The sequence below is a fragment of the Hypanus sabinus genome, chromosome 5 (genome assembly GCF_030144855.1).
Source record: "Hypanus sabinus isolate sHypSab1 chromosome 5, sHypSab1.hap1, whole genome shotgun sequence".
NCBI classification, from domain to species: domain Eukaryota; kingdom Metazoa; phylum Chordata; class Chondrichthyes; order Myliobatiformes; family Dasyatidae; genus Hypanus; species Hypanus sabinus.
Window position 1 is genome coordinate 68,693,692 of NC_082710.1, and position 18,529 is coordinate 68,712,220.

General features: G+C 39.6%; 1 protein-coding gene across 6 annotated transcripts in view; it reads right to left on the bottom strand.

Annotated features, from left to right (window-relative positions):
• The window catches only part of LOC132394227 (uncharacterized), a 210,610-nt gene that overhangs the window by 104,432 nt on the left and 87,649 nt on the right, over positions 1 to 18,529 (bottom strand). For all 6 annotated transcript variants that reach the window (XM_059970105.1, XM_059970104.1, XM_059970103.1 and 3 more), the window contains 2 exons: positions 5,574 to 5,684; positions 4,766 to 4,893 (listed from right to left, as the gene is read on the bottom strand). In XM_059970105.1, coding sequence (XP_059826088.1) covers positions 4,766 to 4,893; positions 5,574 to 5,684 — 239 coding nt within the window. The remainder of the gene's footprint in view (positions 1 to 4,765; positions 4,894 to 5,573; positions 5,685 to 18,529) is intronic.

Here is an 18,529-nt window from a genome sequence, read left to right on the forward strand (position 1 = left end):
GATGGACTTTCTCTCTCATACTAAAAAGATTAATTTTTAAATGATTCTTTTTTTATAAAATTATAAAATTATAATTCTGTAAGTAAAAATCTGAAAGAGAAGATGTTTCCATTTTACAAAAGATTTTTGGAGGATTACATTTCATTTTACGAAGTCCTTCTTGATAAGCTTGTTCAAAATGAAGAATTTATTGAAACTGATCTCCTTATGTGCCTCATGAGGTCAAAAGAAAGTCCATTTAATGTCACTGGTTTTAGATACTGACGTTTGTAACTGTTTCCTCTGAAGAGACAGTAATTCAATCAACAGAACTGAAATACAATTACTGAAAGCTTTGCAGGGAGAACTACATCCTCCATTTATACTCTTACTGCACTTGCCAATCTAGAAGTCACTTTGCAACAACTTTAGAAAAGTAAGCAACAAATATGTGGCCCTGAATCTCTATGCAAGTTATGTATGTCTCTTAGTGCAACTTAACCCAAGCCTGTGGTACGTTGTTAAATACCTCTGCCCAGACTAAAGGGAAGATGATGCAAGGGAAGAATCCTTAGACGAAACTTGAGGTCTGCAATTATATACTTATAATAAACAGAGATAAAGTGTACTGAGATCCTGATTTCACAGGAAGTGAGCTGTAGAATGTAGCCAGCATTTAGCACTTAAACTGCAGAATGAAAGCCTGACACAGCATAATTCTAGATTTTGTTACTTTTGTAGGAAATCAAAATCTAGTTATCACTCAGTTCACCGCTCATCTAAAAGCAACCTATACAACCACAGTATGTCTTAAAGGGTTCTTTAGTCAACTAAGCATAGAAAGAGGAATCCCAAAAAAGAGAAGATCTGCAGATGCTGGAATCCAAGCAACACACACAAAATGCTGGAGGAACTCAACAGGCCAAGCAGCATCTATGGAAAAGAGTTTGGTCAACATTTCAGTTCGAGCACCTTCAGCAGGACCAGAAAAGAGAATAGTAAGTTTATAAAGGAGATCCCTACAGGGTCAGTCAGGAATAACTTGAATAGTCAAGTCCAAGTGTAGAATTTATTATGGAAACTGAAAGTGGCAGCTTTGCTCTTCCCAATATTCAGTTGGAGAAAACACTATAATTTGGAGAAGCAGTATTACAAATGAGATATAGTCAGAGGATCAAGAGAGGTTTAAGTGAAAATTGCCACTACACTTTTGATTGCTATTGCTAAAGGGAATCACATAAATAAGTAATAAGAAGGCTATGCATAAATCCTTGGACATCAACATGGGTACTGGATGTAAAGGCTTTGCAGGTTTCACTTGGATGAGAAAGAATGGAACCAAGTGGATATGATCTCACCTGGTTGGGTAATCACAGAGAACTATTTTAGGACAACTCTGTAGTCAATGTTTAAAAGCTAGATACAAATTAAAAGAGAAGAGGGCAAATTTATATTTGTCTTAATCATAAAGTTACTAAATGCACCCTATAAATGCTTCAGTGCTGCTTTCAGGTGAAAACCTATTTGGAAGAATTCAAACAAAGAGCTGCAGGAAAGATTAGTTTAGATTTAGGAATCTGCAATATGTTCAACATGGCAGCAATGAAAGTCAGGAAAGGGGTAGTATTCTGTAAAGTCAGACGATGAAAGAGAAGAGGAAGAGAATGTGATAAAAGAGAATGACTCATCTCAGCTAATATGTGGGTCAGGAAAGGAAATTAAACAGCTGTCAGAGAATGGAGATGAGGAAGCTGGAGATGAATCTTATAATAAAGATGAGTTCCAATAGGGCACAGGGAGAGATGGGAAAGAAACTAGAAAATTATATGAAATTGGACCACAAGATGGAAAACCTTATTAGTTAATCTAGTGGGGAAGGGGGAAGGAATAGCTGACCAGAAGATTGATCTCCACCTGTACAGAAAAGCGATCCAAGCACCCTTCACACCTGCTGTTAACGCTGAGAGTCAAATTGATAGAAGAGAGAGGTCAACGAGAGATAGTCTTAAGTTATTAGTTAGATCCAATGGTGAAGTGTCATAACAGCAGTTTGAGCAGAGAACAGAAAGGCAGTAGAGAATAACAATCCACAGAAATATGAGGATTTGTAGAACAGATCAGGAACTGTGAAGCTCAGATTCCATTTCTCTATCTAAATAACACATCTATAGATGAGTAGTGTCTGGGGTACTTCAACTCTGTGTCTTTGTTGATGCTTTGCTGCATGCTTGAGAGCTCGGTGGAGGGCACTGATGCTTTTTTTGCTGGTGGGGGGAGGGGGTCATTGGCTTGCTTCTGCTTGTGCATGGGAGGCTTTTAGCGTTCTCATGTTTAACTGTCCTTCATTCTTTGGGGCACTCCTCTGTTTTTGTGGATGTTTGCAAAGAAAAAAAATTCAGGATGAAATTGTATACATTTCTCTGACATGAAATGTACTTATTGAAACCTATAAATTGTTACTTACGCTACGGTTTATGACCCATCCTTGTTCTCTATTACAATGAGAAGACAACCTGTTTACTTTAAACTGGTTAATATTTCAATTTTTCTTTTATGATAAACCCCAACTAAGAGCAGATACTTCTGTTTCTCAGGAACAGAATAAAGGCTGACATACAGATGGAGTGTTTGGTTGGCAGTGATGTAACCTTTCAGATGAGATATTAAATCAAAGCAGGATCTCTTGGTTGATTATAATAGATTCCTAGCTCTATTCACTTGAAAGCTAGGCTAATGTTAAACTCTTACCAATCATTACAGCTAAACAATTGACCATTTTTATCACTTAGTGAGATCTTGCAGTGTACAATCTGGTTGCAGAATTTCTCTAACAATAGCAACTATACTACAAAATAATTTTAAAAATATAACAGTACCTTGCAGAATCGAGATAATGAAAGATATTTTCTCAATTCATGCTTTAACTGCTTCTTGCAGTTTCATTGACCTGGTGCTTATGCAAATGATCCTGACACTTCATTTAAGTTATTCAAATAAAAATAAATGTAACAATATTTTTGGAATCTTTCAGTTGTCCATATGAAAACAGTCAAAAACATATCTGAAAAGCTGCCACCCATGTGGGAAGAAGCTATCACTCAAATGGACTAAAAGTGGTACCAGTTTCAATAAAATATTTCCAAGTTGATGAGATAAACAAGCTATTCATGAGTTGTGTGCTTGAGTATAAACGCCAGCCACACTCATGATAGGAAGCAGCAGCCTTTGCCAGATATCCTAAGGACTTCATGGGACCTCATGTAATGTTTGCCTTATGCCTAGTGGCATCATATGACATTGTACAAGAGACAGATTCTAGTTTTGTCTCTTTCCAGATAAGGCAAACATTAAGCCCATTGAAAAACACCAAGAAATAAATTAATTTAATTAACTGTTTAATATTTTGGTATATTCTGAAAACAACAAGTTAGTTGAGACATAATGAAATATGCATGCTGCTGTGATTTTAGTACCCTTACCTACTCTACACTCCACTAACTAACTTATTCACATATTTTTTAGGAGGACAAAGGCTTCTCAGCATAACTGAATGTGTTTAATTTTGCCTCAAACCTCAATTTGGAAGTTGTTCACTCCATAATGAAGTATTTTGTTTCTGCCTTTAAAGCTTTTACCTCTCTTGGCATCTTAACAGTACCATGTTTTTCTTCCACATTTTAAAGTGATAAATAAATCTAGTGATAATATTGTTAGGCAACACGAGTGAATCTGCAGATGCTGGAAATAAATAAAAAACACAAAATGCTGACAGAACTCAGTAGGCCAGACAGTCACTACCTCCTCCCATAGATGCTGTCTGGCCTGCTGAGTTCTGCCAGCATTTTGTGTTTTTTATTTGATAATATTGTTAGCCTTGCTTTCACCTGGAAATCACTTCAAAGATACACTCCCCTCAGTTTAAAATCCCAAGTGAAGAAAATTATCTTCTGATCTACGTGGAGATAAATATGCATCACACTGATTCTGACATTTGGTTATATCATAATTGTATATGCATATTTACTATATTTCATGTTTAATTCATATAGTGAGCTTCTAATCGCTGCAGGCTTTCTTACAATTTAACTCTCTTACAGTTTCCTGATGAAGGGTCTTGCCCAAAATGTTGACTGTTCACTCTTTTCTATAGATGCTGCCTGGCCTGTTGAGTTCCTCCAACACGTTGTGTGTGTTGCTTTCGATTTCCAGCATCTGCAGATTTTCTCGTGTTTGTACCTTATATAAGACGGTCAGAGGATGAAAATCTCCTTCTGGGCTCCTTTTTGCTTTGTTCCAAGAGTTCAAGTGTCTGTTGCTTCTTAGCAACCAGAAATTGACTTGATATTCAAAGTGTATACTGATCAGAGTCCTGTTGTCTGATTATTCATTCTGATCATGACTTGAACCCTTGGCCAGAATACTGCAAAATTCAATTGCATTTGCTGATTGCCATTCAGTATTCATTCACACACATTCTGTGTAAAAGGTGGAAAATTCTTCAGTCCCTAGGTCAACATCAACTAACTGCGCTATTGGGATGAGAATGCCAGCTATTTTTCTTCTCATTTGCAGCATTTTACATCCATCCCCATTTCATTTAATGTGCCATTGCTCTCATTCTAAAGTTCCTGAGTTGCCTTGACCAATTCCAGTACTCCTAAGCCTGACATCATTCACAAGTGTTACCATCCAGAATCCAGATAATTTATGCTAATTGTCATACATAGTTCAATCATCAAAACAGTCCTACAAACTTAAAATTAACATGAGTAGAAAAAGTACAAACCTTCCAGACCATCTCTCTGGTTGGAACTCATCAGGATCAGTAAAGACTTCAGGATCTCTGTGGACAGCAAAAGCTACGAACATTACTTGGGTCCCTTTTGGAACAGTGTAGCCACTAAGTGTGGTGTCCTGGAGAAAGTGGGAAATAAATGAAGCAAAATTTTTTTTAAAACTTGCAGAAGATCAAGTTCAAAGTCAGCTTGAGCAAAACCATATGCAATAGAATTTGGATTCATCACAACTAGAAGTGTTTGGAACTGCCATCCTTATTGTTCTGCAGGCAGCAGATAAAGCCAGTTAGCAAACAGTATCTCATAATCCAATACATACTGAAATGAACACCACTACAGTAAAATCTACCAAGGCAGTTCACAATCAGCCAAAGCTGCTAAAATGAATCAAAGGTGGTTGATTTTAGTTCAAATTACCTTTAAATTTGAACACAAGAAAGGAGAGAAGCAGAGATTAGGGGAGTAAATTTCAGAATTTATGTTCCAAACAATAAAACAAACATGGCAACCAATATGGGGTAAAGAAAGTGAAAACTACAGAGAACTGGAGGAATATTATTCTCAAAGACTGGAAGATTACGGAGGCTACAAAGACAGGGTTGAGTCTATGGTGGTTATAAGAGAATGGTACTTTAAAAGGGAAATTGCATACAAAGATGAATTCTGTAATTAAATAGATACCTACTTCAAAGAACCATCTGTACATATTTGGATGAATGCCCTTAAGATATAAGATGCCATGGAAATATTTGTAATGCCAGTTCTATTTAAATGCAGCTGTACCAAGAAAAATAGTACCTGCTTTGCAACTCTTCGTCCACCAATAAAGGATGGCCAAAGTCTTTCTACTTCTAGTAGTGCATGGTCCAAGAAAGTTTCATCTTCTTGTGCACATTTACGAACATGAGCCTGATTTAAAATGGCAATTAGCAATCAAAATACAAGGAAAAGTAAAAACTACATAGTGCCCATTTCATTAGTTCATTATGAATTGCCTAAAAATCTAGAGGTTAACTAGCACAAATAGGCCCCATGAAAAGGAATTAGATAAAAGACCTGCTTACACGATAACCTTACTTGATTCACAAGCTGGAACAAGTCTCACGTTACTGCATATACCAATTTGACAATCAGAATACATATGTAGTAGCTGTCCATCCAGGCGAAGAGCCTATCAATTTCTGTCAATTCTATAAGAAGTACTTGCATTCAATATTTGAGCTTCTGTAATATCCTGGGCAAAGCCAGAATCATGTATGCATATTACATTTTAATGTAATGCTTAACGTTGTCATATTTGCTACGAAGAAAGGCAGTGGAATCACAATAAAAGAATCACTCAGCTTGGTGGGTGCAAGTGATTTTGTCAGAGTAAAACAATATAAATTTTCAGAATCAGAATTATTATCACTGACATATGTCGTGAAATGTGTTATTCTGTGGCAGAACAGAGCAAGACGTAAGTAAATTATTCTAAGGTACTATAACATAGACAAACAACTTGTGCAAAAGAGGAATAGCAAAGTAGCACTGATGCAGCATTCAGAAATTTGCTGGCAGGTGGGTAGAAGCTCTTTTTAGAACATTTGAGTATGGGTGTTCAGGCTCCTGCATCTCCTCCCTGATGGTAGTAATGAGAAGTGGGGATATCCTGAGCAATAAGGGTTCTTAATGAAGAACCCGCTTTCTTTGTAGAAATTTAGGGAAAAAAATAGCACCGGATAGCAGCGATCTTTTGTGTGCAACTCCCAAATTTAGCCTGGCTATTGATGATAATCTATTCTGCTGTTACATCGTGTGACTTATTGGTCTGTCTAAGTGTACTAGATTGTGCTAGTGTTGGATTATCCCAAACATTGGCTAAGCTGCTTATATTAATTCTGGTACTTATATATCAAGCAAATAAAGCACTCATCTCTCTGTTGAGTAAAAACAAAACTGGGGCACTGTCATGACAGATCTTTTTGGTGTTTGATCATCGTACAACGTGTACACAGCAGAGCCCATCCCTCTCCAGGTTTTTTTTTACTCAACCCAGGTACAGATGGAGAGCGTGCAAGGGAGCCAGCCAGATTCAAACTTGGGACCTCTTGCCCTGAAGTCCAGCGCTGATGCCACTACACCAGCCAGCCTTAGTGGACTTACCTATGCTAACGATCATGGTTAACCTCATATTATAATTAAAACCTGCAATGTCACGTTGCCTAATCTTAACATTTTACATTTTAAAATCTAGTTAATTCAGGTAAATTTCAAAAGAATTTATAACCCTAGGATCTGATAGACCAACATGAAAAAAATAATTTGGTTACTCTGGTAACTATTGTCAGAGATTATGGGATGGCTTAGGAAAACAGCTGAATTGCCCTTGAGCTGCCCCAAGAAGTTATTATATCAGATGGATTGAAACAGTGATTTTCATTGGACAAGTGAACATGGGAATTAATATAAACACCAGCATCATCCCATAAACAGTAATCAGAACTATTAAAAAGGTTCTAATGTCAAAGTATGCATGTACAATACAACTCTGGTAATCATCTACTCCAGAGAGCCATGAAATACAGAAAGAGCAAGGCTTTTGATGAAAGGAAAAACATTAACACCCCACCAGCACAAGAAAGAAAACAAAACTCAGACCCCAAAAATCCTCGCTCACCCACAGCAAAAAAACAGCGACAGCAACAGTCTGTCAGGTATCAAAAAAGGTATAAAAAAGGTATCAATAACAATCCCCAGTCTCCTCACTCACAGAAAAGAACAGCGGCAGTAGCACATACCCCCTCTTACACAGAAAAAAATCAACAGGTTACCCCACCCACTGATCGTCCATAAGAAATACAGAAAACTGAAAAACTGAAGGAAACCAGTATACAGTCACATAAATCACAGAATATCAGAAACATCTTTGCGTCTGCATACAAGGACAGCAGCTGCACAAACTGAGTCCTTCTGTAAAGTGTGATCGCTGATCCCGTTCCGAACACACCGAGCTGGCTGCTGACCATCTCCAATGGAAGCAATCGCTGAACCCACCCCCCCCCCCCCCCCACACTCTGCATTCACCTGAAAACTTCAACCTTCCTTGCCTCTTCAAGATGGAGCTGTTCAAGACCCTGCACCTAGTCTCTGGCCTCTTCCATGAGTCAGTATGTCCTCAGCCCTTTTCAGCCTGCAGCACCCCCCCCCCCACCCCACCCATCTCTAATCTCCATCTCTCCAGACACAGCATTACACTGGATCTTTTGACTGAGTTCCTAACTGTACAAAACTGAAGTAACTGGAGACATTGGCTATTTGGAAGATGTTGCCTGAGGAATCATTGTTCATTGTTGCTATTTTGATCAGAAGATCAGAGATAGCCAAAGGTAGCCAAGGAGATTCTAAAACTCCCTCCTATTATATTTCAAATTTTCTGTAATTTGTTCAAACTTTCTCAGGCATATATTTGCAAATTAGTTCATACTGGCTAAATAATCTTCAATCTTACCTTATATTGAATTGTATACAGCAACTGAATGATTGATTTTTAAAATCATAGAATTTGATTCCAGAAAGCTCAGATAAAGATTCCAGTTAACTTTCTAGGATGTGGCTTCAGTAAATTACAAGCAGCCTTTACAGTTTCTCAAGAAATCCAAGAAATTTAGTAGTCTCAATATGGAATCAAATATGATGGCTATGCACAAACAGGTCAGGTTAGATTGAAATTTATGCAATAAGCTTAAGACTGTAGAGATAGCTTTTGGTTCTTTTTATATGCTGTTGTGACAGCCCACACACGCGGGACTTGAACTGCCATTGCGAGCCGCGGGCAGACACGCGGTAGCGTGTTTGGAACTACCCACTCGGGGCGAACCTTCCAGGGACAGTCTGACATCACGTCTGCCCTGCAGGGACCCATGGGGGGGGGGGGGAGATTTATGCGTGCGATTTTGAATCAGTAAAGTCATTCTGAGTTCAGCTCTCTCTGCCTCCATGTGTTTCTTTAGTAGCGCGTTGTGTGCAACTACATTGGTGACCCCGACATTCCAGACAGCATCTGGAGCCGGCGACTCAGTGACCAGCCCCGAGTTCGAGCAACTCACACAGCGCAGTCTCTCTGAAGCTCCCGACCTTCTGGGCCACTCAGCCCAACATTTGGTTCAAGCAGGCTGAGGCCCAGTTCAATATCAGTGACATTACAGCCGACGCTACGCGGTATTACTACATGGTCAGCACGCTCGACCAGGAGACGGCAGGCTGGATCATCGACTCCCTACGCCAGCCTCCAACAGAGGACAGGTACACTAAGCTTAATGCACTCCTGATCCATACCTTCGGACTCTCCCGCCATGAACGGGCCGTGCGGCTCCTCCACATGGACGGTCTGCACACCATCCAAGCTCATGAACGATATGCTGGTGCTCATGGACGGCCATAAGCCGTGCCTTTTATTTGAACAGTTGTTCCTCGAGCAAATGCCAGAGGACATTCGCCTCCTCCTCATGAGTGAGGATTTCAGTGACCCACGCAAGGTCGTGGCTAGAGCAGACATCCTGTGGGCAGAGCAAGCAACGTTTAGCAGCCTCCATTGGCCTAGCCATGATCTTTTCTTTTTCAATCTTTTTATTGAATTTCATATATAAAAAAAACATAACATAATAATGAATAGGTTATAAGTACAATAGACTTGAAATTGAATTAATAATAATACAACAATATCCTATTAAAATATCAACAGAAAAAATAGTACATTAATCAATCAAGCCTATAATAATTATATGAAAAAATAAGAATAATCATCAAAAGAAAAAAAAATTTAAAATACAAGAAAAAATATATTGAGAAAAAAAAACACTAAACTAAACTAACATGGGCAATAATAACAGTTTATATGTATATGATAGTGTCAAAAACTCCGGAACTCCATACCTGAACAAGAATAAACAGAGAGAAGGTCTGGAAGAGGCCAAATTAATTCATATGAAAATGTCGAATGAACGGTCCCCAAGTTTCTTCAAATTTAATTGATGAGTCAAAAATAGTGCTTCTAATTTTTTCCAAGCTCAGATAAGAAATAGTTTGAGAGAACCACTGAAACGTGGTAGGAGGATTTACTTCTTTCCAATTTTGTAATATAGACCTTCTGGCCATTAATGTTACAAAAGCAATCATTCGTCTAATTGAAGGGGAAAACTGATTATCATCCTCATTTGGTATACCAAAAATTGCGGTAATAAAATGAGGTTGTAAATCGATATTCCAAACTGAGGAAATGGTAGCAAATATGTCCTTCCAGTAGTTATATAAAGTGGGACATGACCAAAACATGTGGGTCAATGAAGCCACATCTGAATGACATCTGTCACATTGAGGGTTAATATGAGAATAGAATCGAGCAAGCTTATCTTTAGACATATGAGCTCTATGTACAATTTTAAATTGTATTAAAGCATGTTTAGCACATATAGAAGAAGAATTAACCATTTGTAAAATTTTTTCCCATTTTTCTGTTGATATATTATATTTAAGTTCTTTTTCCCATTCTTGTTTAATTCTACCTGATATTTCTGGTTGTATCTTCATAATCATATTATAAATAAAAGCCACTAATCCCTTCTGACAAGGATTTAAAGTAAAAATCAAATCTGAGAAATCCATTGAAGTTGAATTGGGGAAGGATGGTAGAACTTTATGTAAAAAATTTCTGATTTGTAAATACTTAAAAAAATCAGATTTAGGTAACTTAAATTTGTTGGAAAGTTGGTCGAAAGACATCAAACTACCTTCAAAAAAAAGATCACGAAAACATTTTATACCTTTCCTTTTCCATTTGCTAAAAGCTTGATCTGTCAAAGAAGGTTTGAAAAAAAAATTAAGTAAAATAGGGCTATCAAGAACAAAGTTTTTCAGAGTAAAAAACTTTCGAAATTGAAACCAAATTCGTAATGTATGTTTGACAACAGGGTTGGATATCTGTTTATTGAATTTAACTAATCAGCAGGAAGAGAAGAACCAAGAACGGAGACTAGAGAATATCCCTGTGCCTCATTGCATTCTAAATTTACCCACTGTGGGCACAATGGTGAATCCAAATCTAATTTCCAATAAATTAAGTTACGAATATTATTCGCCCAATAGTAAAATCTAAAGTTAGGTAAAGCTAAACCACCATCTTTTTTAGATTTTTGTAATTGCCTTTTACTTAACCTAGGATTTTTATTTTGCCACACAAATGAGGAAATTTTTGAATCAATGTTATCAAAAAAAGATTTAGGAATAAAAATTGGTAAAGCTTGAAATAAATATAAAAATTTCGGTAAAATCATCATTTTAATAGCATTAATCCAACCAACTAACAATAACGATAAGGGAGACCATCTTGTAGTAAGTTGTTGAATTTGATGGAGCATAGGTAAAAAATTCAGTCTAAATAAATCTTTATATTTCTTGGTAATTTTTATACCTAAATAGATAAAGTTATCAGTAACAACTTTAAATGGTATCCTGTCATTCAATAAAGTTTGCGCGTTTAAAGGGAATAAATCACTCTTATCCAAGTTTAGTTTATAACCAGAAAAACTACCAAATTGAGCCAACAAGGATAAAATAGCGGGAATAGACCTGTCAGGATCAGAAATATATAACAAGTCATCAGCATAAAGTGATAACTTATATAATTTCTCATTACGGGTAATACCAAAAATATTAGGAGATTCACGAATAGCAATGGCTAAAGGTTCTAATGCAATATTAAACAATAAAGGACTTAAGGGACAACCTTGTCTCGTACCACGAGATAATTGAAAAAAAGAGGATCTGTAATTATTTGTAAGAACAGAAGCAACAGGTTTATAATATATTAGTTTGATCCATGATATAAAATTAGGACTAAAATTAAAATATCTCAAAGCATTAAATAAGTATGTCCATTCAACTCTATCAAAAGCTTTTTCAGCATCTAATGAAATAACACATTCTGGGATTGTGGGTGATGAAGTATAAATTATATTAATCAATTTTCTAACATTAATAAAGGAATACTGATTCCTAATACAACCAGTTTGGTCTTCTGAAATAATCTGTGATTGTACCTTTTCTAACCTAATAGCTAAAATTTTTGTAAGAATCTTAGAGTCTACATTTAATAGTGATATAGGGCGATAAGATGCACATAAAGTAGGATCCTTATCTTTTTTAAGAATTAGAGAGATAGTAACTTCATAAAAAGATTGAGGTAATCTCTTCTTAGCAAATGCATCATTAAAGATTTCACATAACCAAGGGGAAAGCAAAGAAGAAAAAGTTTTAAAGAATTCTATAATATAACCATCAGGACCAGGAGCTTTCCCTGAATTCATTGATGAGATAGCCTCTCCTATTTCGGCCATAGAGATAGGAGCATCGAACAAGCTACGATCTTCATCTGTCAGTTTGGGAATATTCAAATTGTTAAAAAAATTATCCATCATGGACAGATCGCCATCAAATTGTGATTGATATAAAGATTTATAAAAATCTTGAAAAGTGTTATTGATTTCTTTATGATCAGTAGTTAGATTACCGTCTTGTTTACGAATTTTAATAATTTGTTGCTTAGTCAAAATAGCTTTTAATTGGTTGGCTATCAATTTACCAGTTCGATCACTATGGATATAAAATTGAGCCCTGGTCCTAATTAATTGATTCTCAATTGAAGAAGATAATAATAAGCTATGCTCCATTTGAAGCTCAACTCTCTTCTTATAAAGTTCTTTGGTAGGAGTCACGGAATAAATCTTATCAATTTCTTTAATTTTATCCACTAATAAAGCAATATCTAAATATCTTTGTTTTCTTTTACCGACGGAATATGAGATAATTTGTCCACGGATAAAAGCCTTAAAAGAGTCCCAAAGTATTCCTCTGTCAATCTCTTCAGTATAGTTTGTTGAGAAAAACAAGTCAATTTGCTGTTTTATGTAGGTGATAAATTCTGGATCTTGAAGCAAAGTAGCGTTAAGTCTCCAAGATCTAGTATTATTGGAAAAGTCCTAAATCTTGATAGATAACTTCAAAGGTGCATGATTCAAAATAGTAATAGAATCATATTTACAATCAGTAACATCCGTTAATAAACGATGATCAATAAGGAAATAATCAATTCTAGAATAACTGTGATATACATGTGAAAAAAATGAAAATTCTTTATCTTTAGGGTTCAAAAACTGCCATATTTCAGTAATTCCCGAATCAACCATAAAAGAATTAATAAGTAAGACTGATCTATTCGGAAGAATTCGGATAGGTTTAGATCTATCCATCGAAGGATTCAGACAACAATTGAAATCTCCACCCATTATCAACATATATTCATTTAGATTAGGAAGGGAAGTAAATAAATGTTTAAAAAATTCAGGGCAGTCAAAGTTTGGAGCATAAATATTAACTAGAACCACTTTTCGATTAAAAAGTGAACCAGTTATCAACAAAAATCTGCCCTGTGGATCTGAAATAATTTCATGATGTGTAAACGAAATTGAGAGGTCTATAAAAATAGACACGCCCTTAATTTTGGCGGTACAATTCGAGTGAAATTGTTGACTCTTCCAGAACCTAAAAAAACGTTGATTATCCTCCCTCCTAATATGGGTCTCCTGTGCAAAAATAATATTAGCATTTAGTCTATGGAATAATTTAAATATTTTTTTACGTTTAATCGGATGATTTAAACCATTAGTATTCCAAGAGATAAAATTAATAGACTTATCCATCATGCCAATATTAGTTGTATATATCATAAAAGGTTAAAAAGACACATAACCCATAATTCAGGAAGAAGGAAAAATGATTCAGGAGCAACCAGAGAGCATGACACCTCAACAATATTAATAATTTAAAGTCGGCCCATAAACTAAAAGCAAAAAAATAAAAAGCAAAAGCGTGAAAAAAAATCCCTACCCCCTCCCCCAACCCCTCGAAAAACAGCCAAGGTGGCAGGCGCACGAACTAATACTAATATTACCCCCATTTCAAGATGGCAGCTCCATGAAAAGAAAGAAAAGAGAAACTATATAACACCCAGATATAAATACAGGGTTGTAAAAAGAAAGAATATATATCAATCAAAATGAAAAAATAATATATAAAGCAAAAAATCATTAATAAAAAAAGGATAACCATTGAAGTTTAAAATAGTGTAATATGCCTTTAAAAAAAGATTCCATATTCAAATATAAGAAAATGACGTTTCAAAAACAGAGACTTATGGGAAGAAGAAATGACATTTTGAAAGGACCATATTACAGAATATAAATGTAAATTCGCCAATCTTTTTTTTTAAAAAAAGGTCATCAAAATAAGATTAAAAAAGGATTCAATAACCACTACAATATATATAAAAAAAAGGTCCAAAAATTCAAAACATTCGTCCCATTCTCAAATACAGGCAAATAAACGCTTACGGAAAACAAAGTCTTATGGGAAAAAGAAATGACATCTTAAAAAATAAATCATTATTACAAAGTCTTAACATGTATATCTAATCCAGAGGAAAAAAAACTTAATTAAGAAAAAAGACATTATAGTAAAATTAAAAGAGCATCTGTAAATCATGATAATAAAAAAAAATAGGTCTACAGACCAAAGTAAAAAGCTATACCGCAGCCTCATAAGTTAAAGCCTAAAAACGGAATGGCGTCTTCTCTCCAAAAATTCTTCAACATAACACATAGTTCAAGTTGTACTAGAAGACCGATATTCTTCAACGAATTTCTTCGCTTCTTCCGGAGTATTAAAGAAGCGCTGACTGTCATCACTCAACGTAATTCTGAGATTCGCTGGGTATCTTAAAGCTTGTTTAAGTCCAATCGAATGAATCTCTGCCATCACCGATTTAAAAGCGATTCTCGCCCTCATCACCTCGAATGAATAATCCTCAACAATATGAAACTTGTTGTTTCTGTGAGAAATCATACCTTTCTGATGAGCTAATCGAATTAAAAGCTCTTTCTCCCGAGGATAATGGAGATGGACAATCACAGCTCGTGGCTTGTCTCTCGCAGCCGAAAATCTCGAAACTCTGTGGGCACGATCAATAGTAGGTTTAGCCCGCAAAGCATCCTCGCCAAAAATTTCCCACAATAAGTTAGAGAAATATTCAGTTAAGTCACCAGACTCAACATTTTCGGGAAATCCAATAATACGCAAGTTCTGTTTGCGAGATCGGTTTTCAAGATCAGTGATTTTAAACTTATTCTGCTCCACTATTTTAGTGGTCAACTGTACCTTCTCCTCCAAAGTTTCGATTGTACGTATTTTTTCACAAATTATCTTGTCAAGAGCCGCAAATTTTTCTTCATGCCGTTCAATATCTGCTGCCAGCGATTGAAGCTTGGTATCAAATGATCTAACGACTTCTTCAAGCTCAGACATTTTTGCAGTAAGTTTATTTTCCAGACTTGCAAGTTTAGTATCCAGTTTAGTATCCAGAAGACTGGAGATTGCATCGAGAGATATAGGGTCTTTAGACGATTTCTTAGGTACAGACATTTTAAGTTTGAAAAAATTAAATCAAGTATTATTTTAAAAAAGAAATAAATCGTAAATATCAACCCATGTAATTAAGTATGAAAAGATTTGATTAAAGGGTGATTATAGCTTAAAAAATGAAGAGCGCCTAAAAGGCAGGTGTCTACGTCGCCATCTTGAAACTCCACCCCCTGGCCTAGCCATGATCGCACACCCCAAAGCCCAGGCCCCGCAATCGAAGCCGTTGATACCCACGGGGGCAGAAAGATGAAAGTTTGGAACAATGATGCTTCTATCACCAAAGATGGGGCTCAGGCGCGTGCCGCTGCCATCCACCATGAGCCAGGGCCAGCTGTCGCTAATGGCTACGACGGCTGGCCACCGAGACAGCCTCCTGTACCTTTGGGACCCAAACTCCAGGCGACGTTTCCTGGTAGACACTGGGGCCGAAGTCACTGTACTCCCCCCTCAAACATGGACCATCATAACGCAGTCCCAGGCCCCGAACTCACCGCTGCAAATGGCACCAGTATTCGGATGTACGGCCTGCAAACTATAACAGTGCATTTCGGGTCCAGCCATTTCACTTGGACTTTCACGTTGGCAGCGGTATCACAGCCACTACTAGGGGCAGATTTCCTATGAGCCAACTGCCTCCTGGTCGATCTAAAAGGCCGGTGTTTGGTCCACGCCGTGATGTTCCAGACTTTCCAGCTCGGAGAAGCCAAGCTACCGGCCCTCCACCTGGATTCCATGACCCTCTCGGGTAATGAATTCGCCAGGGTGTTGGCGGAATTCCCCTCCATAGTCACCCCACAGTTCTCCACGGCCGACCCCGAGCACGGCGTGCAGCACCACATCCCCACGCAAGGACCGCCGCTGCACGCCCGAGCTCTCAGGCTCCCACCCGACAAGCTCCACCTCGTCAAGGAGGAGTTCCGTAAGATGGAAGAGATGGGAGTCGTACGCTGCTCAGTCAGCCCGTGGGCATCCCCGCTGCACATGGTACCCAGGTCCGCAGGACGATGGAGGCCCTGCGGAGACTACAGAAAGCTTAACGGCATCACAACCGGCAACAGATACCCAGTACTCCACGTCCAGGACTTCTTGGCGAACCTGCACGGACAGACCATCTTCTCCAAAATCAGCCAGGTCAGGTCAGATCCCAGTGCACCTCGATAACGTGCCCAAGACAGCCCTCATCACCCCGTTCGGCTTGTTCGAATTCCTGAGGATGCCTTTCAGTCTCAAGAATGCAGCCCAAACTTTCCAAAGGCTCATGGACTCGGTGGGATGAGGCCTGGAGTTCGCTTTCATTTACTTGGACGATATCATGGTGGCCAGCAGTTCGTACCAAGAGCATGTGGCACATTTGCGCCAGCTCTGCCAATGCCTGAGTGACCACGATCTGGCAATCAATCTGGCAAAGTGCCAGTTTGGGCTGATGGAGATCAACTTCTTGGGCCACAGATTCAACCAACATGGCGCAGTCCCCTACCGGACAAGGTCCAGGCCATCCACCAGTCCCCAAGCCCTGCACCGTCAATGGCCTGCAGGAGTTCGTAGGGATGGTCAACATTTATCATTGGTTTATACCGGTGGCAGCCTGCATCGTGAGACCCTTGTTCAGCCTGATGGCCGGCAAGGCCAAAGCAGTGGCATGGGACGCGGAGTCCACGGAGGCATTTGAGCAGGCCAAGGAGGCGCTGGTGAAGGCGGCCCTCCTGGAGCACCCGAGAGTCGATGTACCCATGGCACTCACAGTCAACGTTTCCGACACGGCAGTCGGTGGAATCCTGGAGCAGCTCGTCGAGGACCAGTGGCGACCACTCGCTTTCTTCAGCCGGCACCTACGGCCACCAGAGGTGAAGTACAGCGCCTTCGACAGAGAGTTGCTGGCGCTCTACCTGGCAGTCCGGCATTTTCGGTACTTCCTCGAGGGAAGGGAGTTCACCATGTATACGGACCACAAGTCCCTCATCTTCGCAATGGCCAAGGTATCGGACCCATGGTCAGCTCGGCAGCAGAGGCACCTGTCCTTTATTTCAGAATTCACCACGGACGTCTGCCACATTGCAGGGAAGAACAAAGTCATCGCTGACACACTGTCTCGCCCCTCCCTCCACTCAGTAGGCATATCATCCTCAGGAATAGACTACGCAGCACTGGTGGAAGCACAACGGTCGGACCCCAAGATTCTGGCTTACCGCACCACCGTTTCGGGGCTCCGGTTGGAGGACGTCTCCACCAGCCGGCAGCGGATCGACTCCTGTGTGACGTGTCTACCGGCAAACCCCGACCCCTGGTACCAGCGGCATGGAGGCACCGGGTGTTCGACACCCTGCACGACCTGGCCCACCCGTCCATCCAGGCGTCCATCAAGCTGGTAGCGGACAGATTCATCTGGCACTGTTTACGCAAACAGATCGGACACTGGGCCAGGACCTGCGTACACTGCCAGACCGCCAAAGTCCAGCAACACGTGAATGCTCCCCTCCAGTAGTTCCAGCCGATGCAAAGGAAGTTCCAACACATCCACGTGGACATCGTCGGCCCCCTGCCAGTCTCCCGGGGCACCAGGTATACCTTTACCATGGTAGACAGGTTCACCAGGTGGCCTGAAGCCGTACCACTCACAGACACGTCCACTGAGTCCTGCGTCAGGACGTTCATTGCCAACTGGCCTCCCAATGGACATCACCCCCGACAGAGGGGCACAGTTCATGTCTGGTTTGTGGACAACACTGGTGCAGCTCCTGGGCACCCAGCTGCATCACAGCACAGCGTACCATCCCCAGTCCAATGGTTTGGTAGAGTGATTCCACCGGTATCTCAACTCGGCCATGATGGCACACCTCAGGGGCGCCAACTGGATAGACGAGCTTCCCTGGGTCCTATTGGGCATCCGCACAGCCCCCAAGGAGGACTTGGACACCTCCTCGGCGGAACTGGTCTACAGCGCCCCCCTGACCGTCGCAGGCGAGTCCATACCAGAGACCCGAGGTTCGGACGAAACTCCAGCAGTGGTGCGAATGAGGCTGCCCGACAAGGTAGGGACCCTGGCACCGGTCCCGACCGCCAGGCATGATCCCACGCCATCCTTCACCCCTAAAGACCTCCGAGACTGTGAGTATGCTTTTATTCACAGGGGCATGCACAGGTCACCTCTATAGCAGCTGTACGAGGGACCCTTCAGGGTGATCCGGCACAATGGAACCACGTGTGTCATGGATGTAGGTGGCCAGGAAGAGACTTTTACAGTG